The 18,245-nt window shown below is 37.7% G+C and overlaps 1 protein-coding gene across 2 annotated transcripts in view; it reads left to right on the top strand.

Moving 5' to 3' along the window:
* Window positions 1–18,245, top strand: part of uri1.S (URI1 prefoldin-like chaperone S homeolog) — a 51,909-nt gene that overhangs the window by 31,737 nt on the left and 1,927 nt on the right. Inside the window, exons 5-10 of one of the 2 annotated variants that reach the window (XM_018260603.2) lie at window positions 6,296–6,387; window positions 6,521–6,581; window positions 7,711–7,897; window positions 11,217–11,475; window positions 16,820–16,962; window positions 17,083–17,326. In XM_018260603.2, the coding sequence (XP_018116092.1) occupies window positions 6,296–6,387; window positions 6,521–6,581; window positions 7,711–7,897; window positions 11,217–11,475; window positions 16,820–16,962; window positions 17,083–17,326 (986 nt within the window). The remainder of the gene's footprint in view (window positions 1–6,295; window positions 6,388–6,520; window positions 6,582–7,710; window positions 7,898–11,216; window positions 11,476–16,819; window positions 16,963–17,082; window positions 17,327–18,245) is intronic. The other variant, XM_018260604.2, reaches the window with a different exon arrangement.

Genomic DNA, 18,245 nt, shown 5'->3' with positions numbered 1-18,245 from the left:
ATTATACACGAAAGAAGATATTACCTTAGAGTTCTGACACTAAAAAATTTCTTTTCAAAATATTAATCTGCATTAAAAGTTGCCTATGGGTTATGTTGATCGTTTTTTTCTGTTAGTTCTGATTTTGTAAGTAATTCCTACTTGAAGTTCCTTGAAGTGCCAACCTGACTGTCACTTCTCACCCTGTAAGTTAGAGTTTCTAATGCTAACAGACTTTTGCTGCACAAATATGGCAGCCCCTCCTAGAGGAACACAGGGGTAAGAAAAGTAATGCAAAAGCATCACACACATACTTTTATGGCAAAATTATAAATAGCATTCAAAAACTATGTTATGACAAATACAAAAAAAAGGGTTATTTTCTGGTGTCAGTATCTCTTTTTAAAAAAACTTTTAACCTTTTATTGTCAATCTGTAACATTGTACCAGAGTGCAACGTTTTGTTTCTCGTTGGGACCCTTTCCTATGTGTGTATATTGTATATATAGCTTGTTGCTTGTTTGCAATCTCAGCAATGCTTACTTTTTTAAAAGATATCTAATCAAGCTTACAGCATGAAGTGTGGTAATCTTTATACAAGTGTTCTAGAGACAAAGTGGGTACCTGTATTACTCTTCTGTTCATGGTGAGCTGTTTTATGAAGATTGCATTCCCAGTCTTGTTTCATTAGGGGACTCATTTTTTAAAGGCAAACTTATTAAACTGCCTTGCAGCATTTACCCATAACAACCAATCAAATGTTTTCTTTCAATTTTCTAACCTGATGTTTTTGGTAGCTGCAGTGGTCTGCTCCAGCACTTGCAGTGGCAGCTGAAAATGTAACTAAAATATTCAGACAATATATCTGTATTTCAGGTGCTTCTTCATTGCGACTTTGACCCTGTGCATTGATTGTTCTATGTAACCTTTAATTAAAGTGTACGGAAACATAATGTATGCCAAAAATCACCAGTCCGATGATTTAGTGTTATTCTTCTTTCATGAGGCACTATCCATGAGCAATGAATTTTAAAGACATTGTCAACTCAAGGATTCAGCTGATAACATATCAGTTCCATTCCGTAGAATTTTAAAAGCAGGCTAAGTTCTCAAACCCATACCTCGCTTCTCTGACGTTCCATGTTTAATATTTTCCAGTAGTCTTGGAAAAAAAACTTATTGATTTGACCTCCTACCTAAAATAATGTTCTGTAGATCTAAAGCTGGTTAGACACATTATCTGACTGAGTTTACTGAAGCAAAAACATTCCATAACCTTAACCTTTTCCCTGACCCTCTGCTTTTAACAACTGCCAACATAGTTTTATGCTGTTATGTGACCATGCACCGCTGAAATCTGTCAAACAGCTTCTTGAGTTATTAGGCTGTCTGAGTCTGACCTTTCTGCAATCAAAGATATATGACTTAAGGGCTCAGATTTGCCATGGCAACTGGTCCAATTTGCTGCCGTGAGAAAAGGTCTAATTGTTGCAGAAATTTAATGATCTAGAGCGACATCAGGGCTGCGAGATTTTATGAACTGTTTACACCATAATTTTCATTTTGTTAATGCCATCTCTCTCCCACCCCCCATTCCATCGTAACCCATTCACTGCTAAAGTTGCAACAGCCGTCTCTTGTTTTAAATAGAAACAATGAGGGAGACGTTTATTTGAGAGGGATGACTGCAGCAGTGCTGCCATTTTGTTATTTTGATTCTGAAGATTTCTCTGACCCAAAACTTCTATAATAAACGGAAATGCAAAATCCTTCTTCTGTATATTCTTTTTCTGTTCTCTCTAATTTTGTGTGCACATTTTAACCACAGTTTTTAAAAACAGTGTGCTCAGGCCAGAATTGATACAACATTTTCACACACAATGTACACAATTTGCGCCTCAAAATTTGTCTACAGCCGCACAGCTTAGAGGGAACATTGCTGGAAAGGGATTTTTAAATAAGGGAGTAAGCATTTTTAGTAACCACTTTTTTGACATAAATATTGGATGAATGAAATTGTTGTTTTTTGTTTTATTCCAGTTGGGAGGGTTGACATCCATCTGCTCATATATTACTTAAACACTTGTCTGAGATTCTGGGCAGCAAGCAGGAAAAAAGCCTGTAGAGGTCAGGACCCCAAAATGGTCTGTACTGGTTAAGGGGGCAGTCTACCTGATCTACACTGATGTGCTGAAAAAGGTTAACAAATCCTGCTATTAGAATGCTGCATTCCCATATGCTTTTGGAGTAAAATATACAATGGCCTAGTAGTCACCTATAATAGCAATATATATAATTCACTGAATACTTATTTAAAAGCAAACTTAATTACTGTGGGTTATTGCACTTGGACACATTTTGTGCCATTTATTAAAGGAAAACTATACTCCCGAATAATGTAGATAAATTGCAAAATGCACTTATGTAAAACTTAATCTAAATAAGCAATTTTCATAAAAATATACTTTTTAGTAGTATGTGCCATTGGGCAATCCTAAATAGAACATTTTATGAAATAAGGGCCGCCTGCTGGAATCACAGTGCAAGCAAACAAACCATACTTTTTTGGTCACATGAACCAATTAATGGACAAAGTTCTATCTTTTACTCCCACACTTCTTCCTTTACAGTTAGAGCTGCAGTATTTCTGGTCAGGTGATCTCTAAAGGGAGCACAGAGAATATCATAAAATGGGGGCTCAAGGTGAAAGATGTGAAAGGGAAATATTTACTGATACATATATTCCAGTTTGGAAACATTCTTTAATATGCCACTTAATGTGATATAAACTGTTCGGCGGTATAGATTTCCTTTAAATATTTGGGTTTTTTGTATATTTTGTTGTGCAGAGCTTTCCATCATAGAGGGAAAAAACAGTCGTTTTAGAAGTTAGGAAGCAATATGTCCGTCCTGTTTTAGTTTCGATTTTAGTTGGTACTGCGAAAGGTCTTTTATATGTACTGTATACTTTTACCATAACAGGACTGTCCTATAATGAGCACATAGTGCATTTTTCCAGTGTAGCTGTTGAAGAAATGCTTATACTCACCTGGCAATGGAGTTGAGTTTTCTGCAATACTAGTGGTAGAGTGAACACCATCGTTCTAACTAGTTGTGTCTTCTTAAAGGAGAGAATTCACCCCTTTAAGAAATAAACCCGTACCCCCACCCCACGTAGACCCTCCTCCCCCCAGCCTAACTGCCCCCCGGGGAAATGCCCCATACTTTATACTTACCCGTGGCGCAGTTGCTGGCATCTGAGTTCCACGCAGCCATCTCATGGGTGTTCGTCTTGTTCCGGTGCTTCGGCAATTTTCTCGAGTTTCGGTGCATATACAATTGTCGCAAAACGGCAAATTGCTCCAACGTGCATGCACTGACATGCCGATCTTCCACTCAGCTTGCCGCAGACCCGGAAGATGGCTGCGTGGAACTCGGATGCCAAATACTGTGCCGAGGGCTAAGTATAAAGTATGTCATGTGACCGTTTGTTATTGGTAGGTATAATGCTTGCGCTGTAAGTAACTGAAGGGAATCTCTGATAAAACACTTGGCATAGTAGCTGATGGGAAACAGGATGTTTCCTAAATTGTTGCCCTTTGGAAACTCTGATTTTGTATGCATCAAACTGAATATTAGAATCCAAACAATGTATTTCTTGCAGATTATTTTTGATGAAATGCTGTGTGCTAAAGAAATTACTGAATTGTGTTTTTGTTACTAACCCAAAGCTACAAATAAACAATTGAAATGTATTAAAATAGTAAACATTATGATGTGTCTTGGAAGAAGGCAACGTTTTTCAGTGCATTATAGTAAAACAGACCCATCTTCAAGGAGGTGCTTGGTAATGTACTTTATACACCATACTTGGTGTTAAGATGTATTGAAATGATATGATGCAAATAATTCCTTGGTGGGTGTTTCACTGGCAATTTATTTTTCAAACGCTGAACTTGTATAATAGGTTTGGGCTATTTGCAATACATTATCTGTTAAGCAGAACTGTAGATTAAATTAAAATGCAGGTTTCGTCAAAGGACTAGAAATGGCTTCTATTTTGTACTGGATTTATATTTATTGTATTATTTGCTTTTCACAATCACATGCAGGCTGCTGTATCACAGCTGCTTGTCTAATTAACTCTTTCTTTTATCCGGATGTTGGTGTTGCCATTTGACTAAATCAGAGAGAATGTATTTATATCGCCTAGATCTGATTTGTTGTTGCGACTTTTTATGCCAAGTAAGATTAAGGAGATTTGGTGAATTGATGCTGTCATTTGGCCCTTCCAGTTCCAGATAGTGGTGGTAGCCTATCAGGCAGTCCTATCAGTTGTTCTGTGGATCCAGGAATCTTGTAGCTTGTAGTGCTGGCTAAAGATGTAGGACCCAACCCAATATTCATATTTCCGTTTTGCATTGAATACATTCTCCCCCTAGTAAATCACTATGTAGTTCCAAGAAAGGCTCCTTTTCTGAAAACAGCCATTAAGGTAGTTTTAAATGGAAAATGCAATATAAAAAGACGAATAAAATGCAATACTGTATGTCTTTATTTTTCCCCTCTGTTTTAAATTATAAGATTAGCAAATAATGATTGTTCGCTTCAGTTTCTGCCAAATGTAGGTTGGCTCTTTGTCTAAACCAGGAAAACACAGGGGCTCATTTATAAACTGCAGCGCAGACTGATTTGCCTTGGATATATTTATAATTGCAAATATTCATGTGCACACTGGAGTTACACCACAACCCTGTGGCTTAATATTCACTAAACAATTTTCAGAAATTACAACTATATATATATATGCAAGGTTACCACTAACACTATATTCACACAACAACCACCACGCACAGTTTCTGCACTCATGCGTATTGCTGGGAACACAAGCATTACTGTATTCATGGGGCAGACCCCTCCATTTTGGATTGCAAAGATCTATGGCCATTCAACATCTTGAAAAGCAGAAAACAAATGTGAAGATAACATGGTGGTTTGGGCTTATTTTTTGTATTTTGCACTGTGCCTTGTATGGTGGATTGGGCTTGTTTTTATTTTTACTTGTTTATTAATGACCTGGAGGTGGGCACTTTGGCAAAAATAATATAAATGCAAGTTATACACTAAATGGCAGTGTGTTGGGAGTTTCCTTAAATGAGAAGGATCTCTGTTTTTTTTTGTAGATAGCATGTTGTCTAATTCTGGGCAGTGTCATTCTGTGGCTACTAAAGCAAATAAAGTTCTGTCTTGCATAAAAAAGGGCATTAACTCAAGGGATGAAAACATAATTATGCCTCTTTATAGGTCCCTGGTGAGGCCTCATCTGGAATATGCAGTGTAGTTTTGGACTCCAGTCCTTAAGAGGGATATAAATGAGCTGGAGAGAGTGCAGAGACTTGCAACTAAACTGGTTTGAGGGATGGAAGACTTAAATTATGAGGGTAGACTGTCATGGTAGGGGTTGTTTTCTCTGGCAAAAAGATGCTTGAGAGGGACATGATTACACGAGTACATTAGAGGACATTATAGACAAATAGCAGGGGACCTTTTTACCCATAAAGTGAATCACCGTACCAGAGGCCACCCCTTTAGACTAGAAGAAAAGAACTTTCATTTGAAGCAACGTAGGGGGTTCTTCACAGTCAGGACAGTGAGGTTGTGGAATGCACTGCCGGGTGATGTTGTGATGCTGATTCAGTTAATGCCTTTAAGAAGGGCTTGGATGTTACTTGGACAGACATAATATCCAAGGCTATTGTGATAATAAATTCTATAGTTAGTAGATATGGGTATATATAATTTATGGAGGGGTGTGAGTATGGATGCTGGGTTTTCATTTGGAGGGGATGAAATTGATGGAATGTGTATTTTTTTCAACCCAATTTAACTATGTAACTGTGCACTATTCAATGAGCCCTAAAGAGTTGCATGTCACCAAATTTGGATTCCTTATACAGTATGACTAACAACACCAAGCTGAAAAAATCTGAATCACCTGGTGGGAGGCAGGACTAGGGAGGCTAGGTTCCCTAACATGAACGGGAATACTCAAATCTACTTAATTTAAGGTAGCTCTTGATTGTTAATACGTGTGGGTTAGGTGTAAGGCCTCTGGCGGATGACCAGGCACCTGTCCAATGTCCAAGTTGACTGATATGCCATCCAAACTATTGTTTGGAATACTGTTTTAATATATATTGCCTTAAACATATTGTCACAGGTACTTTTAATGTATAAATGGCATGTGTTTTGTTTTGTCTTTTATATCTAAAATCAATAAAACACCAAGCTGAGCTGAATTATTTTTCCCTCCCAGATGTTAGGAAAACAATTGAAGATTTTCAAGAAGTTGCAAAGAACTTTGCATCTAAAGAAGTCTTTACAAAGGATCTGCAAAGAATGAGTGACGTAAGTCCTTGGCAAAGCTGTACAGCTATCTAAATGTGGCATGGATAAATATAAAGAGTTTTTTATATAATTGTCATGATATGAATAAGTCTGGAATGGTGGGGAATTGACCAATATTATTTTTATTTTACAGGAACCTGGTGATTTTTTTGACATTAGAGAAGAAGCAAATGATGAAACAGCATGTACTAAAGGTATATACAGTTGATAATTTCCAATTCTTCCAATGTCTTGATGTATTTTCCCTCCGTATTTTCGTTTTCTACCACATTGAAAAACCTACTGACGGGTTAATTGGCTCCTGATTAAATATAAGATAGTACTTGTGTGTTCTATCCTCCACTTTCCTTTGTTATGTACATATGTGCCTGCATTTGTATTGAATATGAGTGCATATATATGTAGATAAAAAACACTTCTTTTTTTCCCCCTACCTCTCTGTGAAATTTGCATTGCATTGACTGCTTTAATGTCAGCTAGTTGTTTTGCTGCATTGATCTCTTGCTCTCTGCTATCAAGGCCAATTGTTTTAAGAGGGATTAAAATTCATAGCAAAGCTGCAGAAAGATTCTCTGTTGCATCTTTTATTACTAGAGCAGGATACTTGTAATGAGAATAAAGATTTTGGATGGCAATAGAAATAAACGAGTTGCATAATCACAAAGAAGAGCAGCTCTGGTAAAATACAAACCAGTGTTAGAACAGAGACTGGGACTCCCTTAGATTCTTAAAATCCATTTTATGAATTATTTATTATTGTGTGTGCATATATGTGTGTGTTTGAAATATATATACTAGCGATGCCACAAATCCACTGTTTTGGATTCGGCCGAACCCCTGAATCCTTCGTGAAAGATTCTGGCGAATACCGAACTGAATCTGAATCCTAATTTGCATATGCAAATGAGGGTGGGGGAGGAAAAAAAATATTTTTACTTCCTTGTTTTGTAACAACAAGTGACATGATTTTAATGATTCAGTTCGGCCAGGCATGAGGAATTGGCCGAATTGGAAACCTGCTGAAAAAGCTGGAATCTTGGCCTATTACTGAACCGAATCCTCGATTCAGGGCATCCCTAATATATACACTACCCAATACAATGTACAGCTAATGACCAAGTCTATAATGGAGGTTTAAAGGATGTGATGGCTTGATGATGCACATATGCAGAGAAAAAGGATGTGTAGCTCCAGGAATGCTGTGTGGGGGAACAGATATCACCGGTAATGGTTGGTTAGCAGCTAATTGTTGTTTGAATTCACCTGTCAACACCAGTCTTTGTGGATGAAACTTGTGATTTGGTAACATTTGAAATCCTTAAGCAGGAAGCCAGCAGCGCATTGCACACAAGCCTCATTCAAAACCAAAGGTACATGACTGTTTTGAAGAGGAGGTTGCTGAAGATGAAATGGAAAAGAAAGCTAAAAACACATTCTTAGACAACGAGGAACTGTGGGCAAGATTGGAAGAGCTTGAACAGGAAGAGGAGTTACACGGAGAACTTAATGAGTAAGTCGTTTCTTATGAGTTTGTGTGGGAACCATTCAATATAATACATGTATCATTTGATTTAGATATTACCTTTTTTTTTTTTTTAAAAGGTAAATTTTATTGATTTTAATAACACAAACAGACAAATACAATATAGTGTCTTGTAGAGTGGCATTGGGTTACAGTTGGGTCGGGTGCGATTAAAATATTACCTTTTGATTTTGAAAGCTGGGTTGCTAAACATAGGTGCATTAGGTTAAGGGCACACACTTCGCTTTCTCCACATAGTTTTGCAGGCAGAGGAAAACTGGTCCACTGTAATGCAGTCCTTACTGTAGTTCTATTGACAAGCCTGGTATTGGCCTGTATGGAGTAACATTGAGTGGACATTAGTGAAGAAATGCAAAAGCAAGCATTTTTGGAGAATCTGCTGTGCGTGCCCTTGCCCTTACTGAACAACGTTCAAAAAAGCATGTATGAATTAGATATAATTCTTAAAGATTGTGGGTACATTGAAGTTAAAAAAAAAAAAAATCCCAAACACTTCTTTTAAGCCACAGATGGTACATTTATGACATCATCACTTGGAAAGACATCATCACTTGCATGTTTACGAGGTCACACACTGTCATTATTTGACAAAAAGGTATCTCAAAAATGGTCGTATTGGTGCTTGAAAATATATCTGGAAATGGGGGAATGTTTGCAAACAGTCTGTACAAATACAACGCTAAGGACAGACGAACCATGCAGGGCGTGGACATTTTAAAAATTGCATTTTATACTCTTTGTGGTTGTAAGTGCAAGAGCTGAGAATGAAAACAAGAGTTAAATAATTGAAGTGAGGCGCAGCAAGCATTACAGTCAGGGCCGCCATCAGGGGGGGACAGGGGGGACTGTTGTCCCGGGCCCGGATGTTTTGGGGAGTTAAGGGGGGCCCGGACATGCTGCACTTACTTGCACTTACTTGCAAAGCCGGGCCCCTGCATACGAGCTCCGATGACTTCTTCTTGTGTTCTGATTCGCCAGGGAAATGTAAGTCCCGGTAAAGCCACATGCGGATTGGTTGGGAGAAGTTTGAACCTCCCCTCTACTTCATCCAATCACCATGCGGCTTTACCGGGACTTACATTTCACTGGCGAATCAGAGCACAAGAAACTGAAGATACCGGCATCTGAACTCCCTGGCTAAGGTACGTGCAGTTTTTTTTTTCTTTTAACTTGTGGGGGCCCTGACCAATTGTTTTTTTTAAATGTGTAGGGGCCCTGGCTAATAGTTTTTTTTTTAAATGTGTGGGGGCCCTGGCTAATTGTTTGGTTTTTTTTAAATGTGTGGGGGCCCTGTCTAATAGTTTTTTTCTTTAAATGTGTGGGGGCCCTGTCTAATAGTTTTTTTTTTTAAATGTGTGGGGGCCCTGTCTAATAGTTTTTTTCTTTAAATGTGTGGGGGCCCTGTCTAATAGTTTTTTTTTTAAATGTGTGGGGGCCCTGGCTAATTGTTTTGTTTTTTTTTAATGTGTGGGGGCCCTGGCTAATTGGTTTTTTTTAATGTGTGGGGGCCCTGGCTAATTGGTTTTTTTTAATGTGTGGGGGCCCTGGCTAATTGTTTTTGGTTTTTTTTAAATGTGTGGGGGCCCTGGCTCATTGTTTTTTTTGTTTTTTTTTTAATGTGTGGGGGCACTGGCTAATTGTTTTTTTTTTAATGTGTGGGGGCCATGGTTAATTGTTTTTGTTTTGTTTTTTTAATGTGTGGGGGCCCTGGCTAATTGTTTTTTTATAATGTGTGGGGGCCATGGCTAATTGTTTTTTTTTTTTAAATGTGTGGGGGCCCTGGCTCATTGGTTTTTTTTTTTAATGTGTGGGGCCCTGGCCATCAATGTTTTTTTTCTTTAACCACCACCTGACCACCAAAACTTGTAGGAGGGATCTGGGCACCAAAGTTATTTTTTTAACTTGTAGGGGGGCACTTCATGTTTTAATGCCTGTGTCTTGTGTGGCCTTCATACTGAGGGAGGGGTGGCGAGGGGGGCCCAGTAAATTTTGTTGTGCGGGGCCCCGTGATTTCTGATGGCAGCCCTGATTACAGTTCTGCACATTGGGCATCCAAGGTTTATCTCCAACCTTCCTAATTCTGAATATTGTCAGCAAGTATTAACATTGTTTCTTTTCCATAGAGAGAACATAATGTTCTAATTTTACTTTATTATCTCCTTATGGATAGATCTGCCTTTCACTGTGTTGGCATATATAAAGCCTATGAATGTAAATACCAAGAGACCAAAATCTCCCTAGGGGGTTATTTACTAAAGTCAGATTTTTTTTTTTCTGGTCTGAGTTTTCAAGGAGAAAAAAAAAATTCATAGAATATTTTTTTTTATTTTTTTTTTGAGATGTATTAAACTCCTAGGCTGCTAAATGTCCGAATAAAAAAATACTCCCATCTCAAACCTGCCGAGGACATGTAGGTGTCAATGCAGAAGTCCCTTTTACTATTGGAATAGTTGGGTTTCATACAATAATTGTTTTTCAGGCGATAATCTGAAAAAGTGAAAGAGTTTTCGAGTGTCAAATCCACAATTTTATCAAGTCATTGCACACACCAGATTTATTGATAAATAAGGTAAAAATATGCACAGGAGTGAGGTCGAAGTGGTTTTAAGGGGGACCTGTCACCCAAAAAAATAAGGGGACCTGTCACCCAAAAAAATAATTCAAAATTCAATTTTATAACATAAGTCAAGCAAAATGAATTTAAATAACACAATACAAATTATTTGAATCTTGTTTCCTTCAGTCTGGGAATTCATAATTATAGCAAGCGGGCAGGAGCCATGTTGTGGACAAGCCTTGTATCATCTCAGAATCTTGTTTGTGCACCAGAATGGGGGACCTGATGTCCATCCCCATGCCCTGACTGCACAATTAAAGAGTATGGGGGAATGTGTGGAGAGCAGTGACATCTAGGAAGTGCTGAATGGAAAGTGAAATTAATTGTCTGCCCCGCCTCTATACTGTAGTGGAGGGGCAGACAATATTTGATTGACAGCTGAGATTTTTAAATGAGTTCACAACAGCTATGAATGCTTTAATAAAAAATAGAAATTGGATTTCATGTTTAATTTGAAAAGGACTTGTATTATACAGATTTTTGTGTCTGTGTGACAGTCCACTTTAATAAGATAATGAGAAATATTTGTATTTAAGTAAATAACCTCTGTTTACATACACTTATGTAAATAACTTTTACCTTGGACAGGGGCAATTTAAGAGGACAGTGTCCTAGAGTACAGAATTCCTAGGGATCTTATCATGTTCTGTATGCTCTTATTTATTGCAGTTTCAGTGAGATACAAAATGGAATAAAAGACCTAAGCTTTTTTGAAGAAGACAAAGAGAATCGAAAGACTGATCTTAACGTATCCCAAGAAGTTCGAGAATCTCCTGCTCAGGGAAATTATCTAAATACAAAATCAGAGTCAGCCGTCAACACCAGTGGTGTCCATGTTTCAGGTCCTCACCATAGTGATGGGGAAGATGACTTTAGTAAAAACTCAGTGGCGACCATACATTTTCTGCACACAGTTGAGCCAAAAAGAGTGAGTATCACTATAAGGTACAGAGCAATAGCATAGTTGTGCATTTGTAGATCAACATTTTTGAAAATGCACGCCTGTTTTTCTGTAGTAGTCTTTTTTTATGCTTAATTCTTGGGTTTCAAGTTTCGTTTATCTGTATATCCTAATGCGGTTATGTTAATTATGCTAAAATGAAATGTGAACACGTGAAATGCTTATATTTATACTGGTGTAATGTGAAGGTCTAATTATTCTTGTCGTTAATATTACAGAGTCTGCATACCACACTGGTATTGCTTTTACATAATGCATGCTTATCATATATATTCTCACAAACACATACAACATATAATTAAACCACTATATATGTAAAGATATACTAGACACTATACGTGTATTTGCAACTGATTACTTTTATTTTTTATATAGGTTTTTAGAATCTGTTTATTGTACAAACTAGTGTTAAATAATACAGAAAAAATGAGGTTAGCTCTCTAATAAACCATGTATATCTCAAAACTGTAAGACAAAAGCTTGGTGGATTTTTTTTTAGCAACAGAATCAACCTTAAAATGGCTTCCTTCATTTAGAAAAAAAAATGGGTTTTTAGTAAATGAGAAGCCACAGAAAACTGGTATAAGCCTACCCTGTAACATAACATACTATGTTTACCATATGTTGTTATTGCGAGAACAGTTGCTTTAGTTCCCTGGAGGGATCCTTAAAGGGAAAGTAAAGTCTAAAATAGAATAAGGCTAGAAATGCTGTAATTTGTATACTAAACATAAACATGAACTAGCCTAATCAAACAAATGATTTATGATTTCAAAGTTGGCCACAGAGGGTCACCATCTGGTGACTTTTTTAAAAATCTTTGTAAGACCAAGACTGTGCACATGCTCAGTGTGGTCTGGGCTGCTTAGGAATCGTCATAAATTATCAAAACAGCACAAGTCAAATAATATTTGCCAGAAGCCGATACAGCAAGACTGATTAATAATCCGAATAGGCAGACTGTACTGGGTCCTGTGTTGTCATGTAATATAATGTGGATTTTATAGTTTTTGTATTGTTTAATACAAACTTTCTCCAACTCTGCAGAACCAGTGGTAAAATAATCCTAAAATAGAATCCCAGTTTATCTGTTTAAATCTGGCTCCACGATCTTTGTCCTTGCAGCTGCAGTTGGAAACAGCAGAGGGGATGTAAAGGCAAAAATAAAAACCAATACAAATCTTTACACACTCGCCAACTGCTCTACAGGGAAACAAACAAAGCTGTTTGAGTGCTGCATGTCTGGAAAGTAAGATGGGGGCTCCCCCTGCTGTTCATAAGTGTGATTGTTTCCCTGCAGAGCAGTTGGGGACCGTCTGACAATTCCTAACCACAGTAGTAGTAAATGAAGGGAGAATTTCCCTCTATACAGTCAGGTTTCTTACACATTTTTTTTATTAAAGTATATTGGAGATAAGTTTCTTTTTCATTAAAGAAAGTAAAAATGGGATTTTATTTTTTTGCCTTAAAGGGCAACTAAAGTCTAAAATAGAATAATGTTAGAAATGCTGTATTATGTATACTAAATATAAACATGAACTTACAGCACCAGCAGCCTAATAAAACAAATGATTTATGCTTTCAAAGTTGGCGCAGGGGGCTGTCATCTTGTAACTTTGTTAGACATTTCTGCAATATCAAGACTCGCACATGCTCAGTGTGGTCTGGGCTTCAGTTGGGAGGTTAAGCTTAGGGATCGTTATAAATTATCAAAACAGCACAAGTCAAATAATATCTGCCATAGAAGCCAATACAGCAAGACTGATTAATAATCATAATATAGAGACTGCAATGCGTCTCTGGATACAAATCTCTACAGGGAATCCAACAATGCTGCTCGAGTTCTGGGAAGTAAGGTGGGGGGGCTCCCCCTGCCATTTGAAAGTATGATCGTTTACCTGCACAGCAGTTGGGGACCATCTGACAATTCCTATCAACAGCAGTAAAAGAAGGGGGAATTGCACTGCATACAGTCAGGTTTATGATAAAAACTGTAGACATCTTTTAATTAAAGTATATTGGAGATAGATTTCTTTTTCATTAAAGAAAGTAAAAATGGGATTTTATATTTTTGCCTTTACATGCCCTTTAACATGTCCTTTAAGCCTCTTTACTATACCAAGGAAAACAGGGGTACTCAACGTAAAGGAGTACAAAAGCTAAGTATAAAATGTATTAGCCGTCCCTTCCAAACTGCTTAATCTAATCTCTGAAACAGTTGCTCGCACTGAGCATGTATCGGTTGAAGCTACTACATTTTATTCTTGGTCTTCATTCTTCTTTAATTATGAATAATTTATGTTGCATCAGTTGTAGGATTTTGGGCCAAGGTCTGTAATTTGTCCCAAGATTCTTGCATGTAAGTCTAGCTTCTTGTATACTGATTATTATATACCTAGGATGGAATTTTGTTCATGTAGATGCATAAAAAAGCCAGTCTTATAAAAAACCCTCTATTTGTGTGATGTTTAAATATTTAGTGTATGGCCTTACTAAAATCAGTTGCTTACACATTCTCCATGGAAAAGATTTGATTTCATAATTTTACAAAGCCATTTTCTTGGAACAAAAGTATAGCAGCCTCTCAAAAACCCCTTGTAATATTTCATCAACTTACAGAAAGTTCTCTTATATTACAGCTTTCACAGTGAGAAACCCTTTACAGAGCTCAGGGTGAAAATCCCTATTAGTTCAAGGGTAAACTTTCCATTTGTTCACTGTTTTAATTAGAGATATTTTCGTGGAGCATATCATGTTTGTAAATCACTTTCATATAACATAGCAATTTTTAACTCAATTTTGGCCAACTTTCTCATGCTAATGAAGAATTCTAAATCTTTCTGGGTTTATTTTTTTATATTCAGTGAATTTATGGATTTTTGGTGATATCATTTTTTTCTTTGATTATTATCTGTTCCCTCTATGTACACTATTTTCGTTTTAGGGCCTCATAGTTTTATAACCCTATGCATATTAGGAATCAAACAATGTATGTTTGATGCCTAAGAACACGTTGGAGATAAAATGCTGTAAAGTGGAAGTTTTGAGGGTTTTTTTTTTTAAGTTTGTAAAAAACAAGATTTGCAGTTTAAATTTGTCTGAATGTCTTCCTACACATTGTTATTGCTTTAAAAAAATTCTTTAGTGAACGTCTGTGAGTTTTTGTTCAATGCAAGCCAGGATTCTGCATAACGCTATGGGGTATGTGATATTGGTCTAACTGGGAGATATGGGGCTTCCCTGATCAGTTCTATTTTCATTCAATTAACGGATGTATTAGATGGTGGCCAAATACAGCCTTTTTGTACAACCAGTTGACTTAGTCTGATACTGTCCACTTTGGCCTTTTACAGTAGACAGTTTTTTTTTATCATAAAGGTCAGTGCTTTCATCAGCATTCATCTACTGCAGGGATCCCCAACCTGTTTTACCAGTGAGCCACATTCAAATGTTAAAAAAGTTGGAGAGCAACACAAGCATGAAAAAGTTTCCCTTGGAGTACCAATTATGGGCTGTAATTGACTATTGCCCACTATGTGGATTGGTAGTACACATGGTTTTTATACAACCAAAAATTTCCTCCAAACTTAAGCACCTGCTTTAAGGCCATTGGGAGCAACATCCAAGGGGTTGGTGAGCAACATGTTGCTCGTGAGCCATTGGTTGGGGATCACTGATCTACTGGATTGGATAGTGGCCTAAATTAGCAGATCTGTTTGGGAAGGATCTGTTTATTTGGCGGATGACTTAAATGAGTGGATGAATGGATAAGTGCATGTGTTTTGTGCTTACCCCTGGATCTTAACTACTGCATAAATGATTCAATGTAATTGGGACCAGCAGCCCAGAAAACTGCACCGGACAGACCAATATTGCTTAATTTTAGTGATACATTTTTATTAATATTAATGTATATTGGACCGTGCAGGCATGTAACACTATGTCTTACACTGCAATAGATTGTACTTAGATTGTGCGCTACTAGTTATTAAAAGGAAATATGTTGTGTTTTGCTTCTTCTCATCAAATGCTGTATACCAGGGAATGTGTTGTGCATACTTTGGATATTGGAATCCTCTTGAGGACATAGTTGAAAATTATTTTAGGCATATTTGCATAAACTACAACGATTTATTCTTGGCAGTATAAAATAATGGACCAAATAAGTGGATATGCTGCTGCTGTTGGTTTAATATGCCTACTTGTCTTTCAGTGTGATTAGTGGTGTAACTATAAAGGAAGCAGACCTGCTTCCTCTATAGCTAATAAGAAAACCCACTCCTCCCCAGCTGCTCTTTTACCCGCGGCAAGGAATGGGGGTGCAAGTCGGCACTGAGTGGGCGGAGTTGGGTTGGGGGAGTAGGCAGAGGAGGGGCAGGAAGTTGGCGGGAGGGTGGAGATCGGAGTGCGCCGTACTCCTCTGAAGACTTTTTGCGGGGGGCCCTGCATACTCTAGTTATGCCACTGAGTGTGATCACCATTTTGCATGGTTTATGCACTCCATTTAACAACTGAGCCTAAATAGTCTTAAAGAAGAAGGAAAGTCGTTAAATGTTAGGAACCCCCAAGTGAATGTATTATGCCAACGAGCACCACTGATCGATCCTCTTCCGTCTTCCTCATTATTTTGCGCGGCTGCGCATGCGCATTAGAGAGAGAAGCCGAAGTTTAACTAAAAAGTTGGCTTTTTCATTCTACTGCGCATGCCCTGGGAAATTTGAAGAAACATTTGGCACCCCCAAGTGCTAAACGACGTTCCTTCTCCTTTAAAGGACAAGGAAACCTGCTATTTTGAATCTGCTGACATGACACAGTAGTCTATTTCATTAACTCTGCACATGTGTGGCTAGAATTGTAAACAAAAGGTCTGCACATGCTCATATATCTGGGCAAGATGATACGTATGTACTTGAGTCTAAATTTGACTTGCAGAGTGCTGCGTAACCCAGACCTGATGTCACCCAAGCCTAGGAAAGGTGCTGGAATCTGGATTGCTCTGACACGGTATATTTGCAGTTCTTAGGAAGTGCATAATACCATCTTGTTGTTGTGCTCAAACAGTTGGACTGTTTTGTGGGGGGGGTTTCCTTGTCTTTTAGCATTCAGCATATAATGTTATTCTTGAGCATTGTGCTACATTATGGATTGTCTACTATTCCTTACAGTAGAACATATATTTCCTATGAAGGGTAAAAAAAAGTTTTAAATTTATTTAGAGTGGACTTTTGTCCAGTCAACATTATTTAGTGAGCATGTACAAGCTAAAGGGAGGTCGTATAACTTGTGATTTATAATTTTCTTTTTCTCCTAGGTTCGAATAAACACTGGAAAAAACACTACTTTAAAATTCAGCGAAAAAAAAGAGGAAGCCAAAAGGAAAAGAAAAAACAGCAATGGGAATGGTCAATCGGTTCTAGAGCTGCCCACTATAAAAACACCAGCAGACGTATATAGGTAAATGCTCCAATGTATTCCCTTCTTCTCTTTATATTTGATAACATTCAAAGACAAAAACAGACATTGTTACTTTATAAACATTTTCTTTTGTAATGAATTGTATTTTTTTCCTTGCAGAGTGTTTGTCGATGTTGTAAACGGAGAATACATTCCAAGAAAGTCCATTATGAAATCTCGTAGCAGAGAGAACAGCGTTTGCAGTGATACTAGTGAGAGCAGTGCACAGGAGTTTGATGAAAGACGGAATTACTTGAGAAATGTAAGCTTTGAGGAGAATGCATTTAGTGACCACAGTGACGGCTTTCATGAAGAAGAGGACTGTGTCCAAAAGAAACTGTCTCCAGTTAATGGTCCATTGGAGGTAATACCTTTTTCTCTTACGTATGGTAATGCATCCTCAAGTCCTATACTCAACATAAATGGGTCACCTAGGACTGGTAAGATTCCATAGCACTTGTTATGGTCCATAATCCAGCTCTGCATCGTATACTGTCATTTGACTGCTTTGGTAGCTGCAGGCTAAGCTTCATGTGGTTTGTAGCACCCCATACCCACCCCTTTAAACAAATGGTGGCCCTATGTTATTTATAAATGGCCGTTGGTTTGGGCAATCTCTCTCTCTCTCTTAAAAGCCGCAAGCTTGTGGCAGGGAGGATCTAGCCCTCAGACTGAAACCAGGAGACACTTATTACAAGTAATGCTACAATGCAGAGAGGTACAAGACTTATACTACTATGACCAGAGGTAAACAAGTTAGGGACCACCGTACGGGGTTTACCTTGACGTGGTTTTGTGGCTTATAAACTTTATGATCATAACTTTGTAACTAAAAACCCCTGTTTTTGCACTTGCATATATACTGAATTACTTGTGAGACGGGACCAGGGAATGTGCATTGATTAATTGGCCAAATCATTACCACTTCCATTGTACTTAAACATATTTTAACTCAGCCTTTCAGTGCTCATACAACCCCCCTTTGGTAGTCGCACATCAAGTTTCTGATTGTTAGACCTTAGTTTATAGCCATCACGTACTGTAAATTATTAATCGATCTGATATCACTGACCCGATCAGCTGCTTTTGTGATATATTTTGCCATGAGGTGTTACTTAAAGTGAAGAATTACCCATTGGAATCACAGTGTCCTGGGATAGACAGTTAATAAATTGTCGTACAACATATTCTTCTGAACAAACTATAGGTCACAGCAGCAGATTGCATGTGAAACTGGCTGCAGCTAGTTTTATTGTCCATGCATCATAAAAAGCCTATATCTG

This window comes from Xenopus laevis, chromosome 4S (genome assembly GCF_017654675.1).
Source record: "Xenopus laevis strain J_2021 chromosome 4S, Xenopus_laevis_v10.1, whole genome shotgun sequence".
Classification (NCBI taxonomy): Eukaryota; Metazoa; Chordata; class Amphibia; order Anura; family Pipidae; genus Xenopus; species Xenopus laevis.
This window is presented reverse-complemented; position numbering and strand designations above follow the sequence as displayed.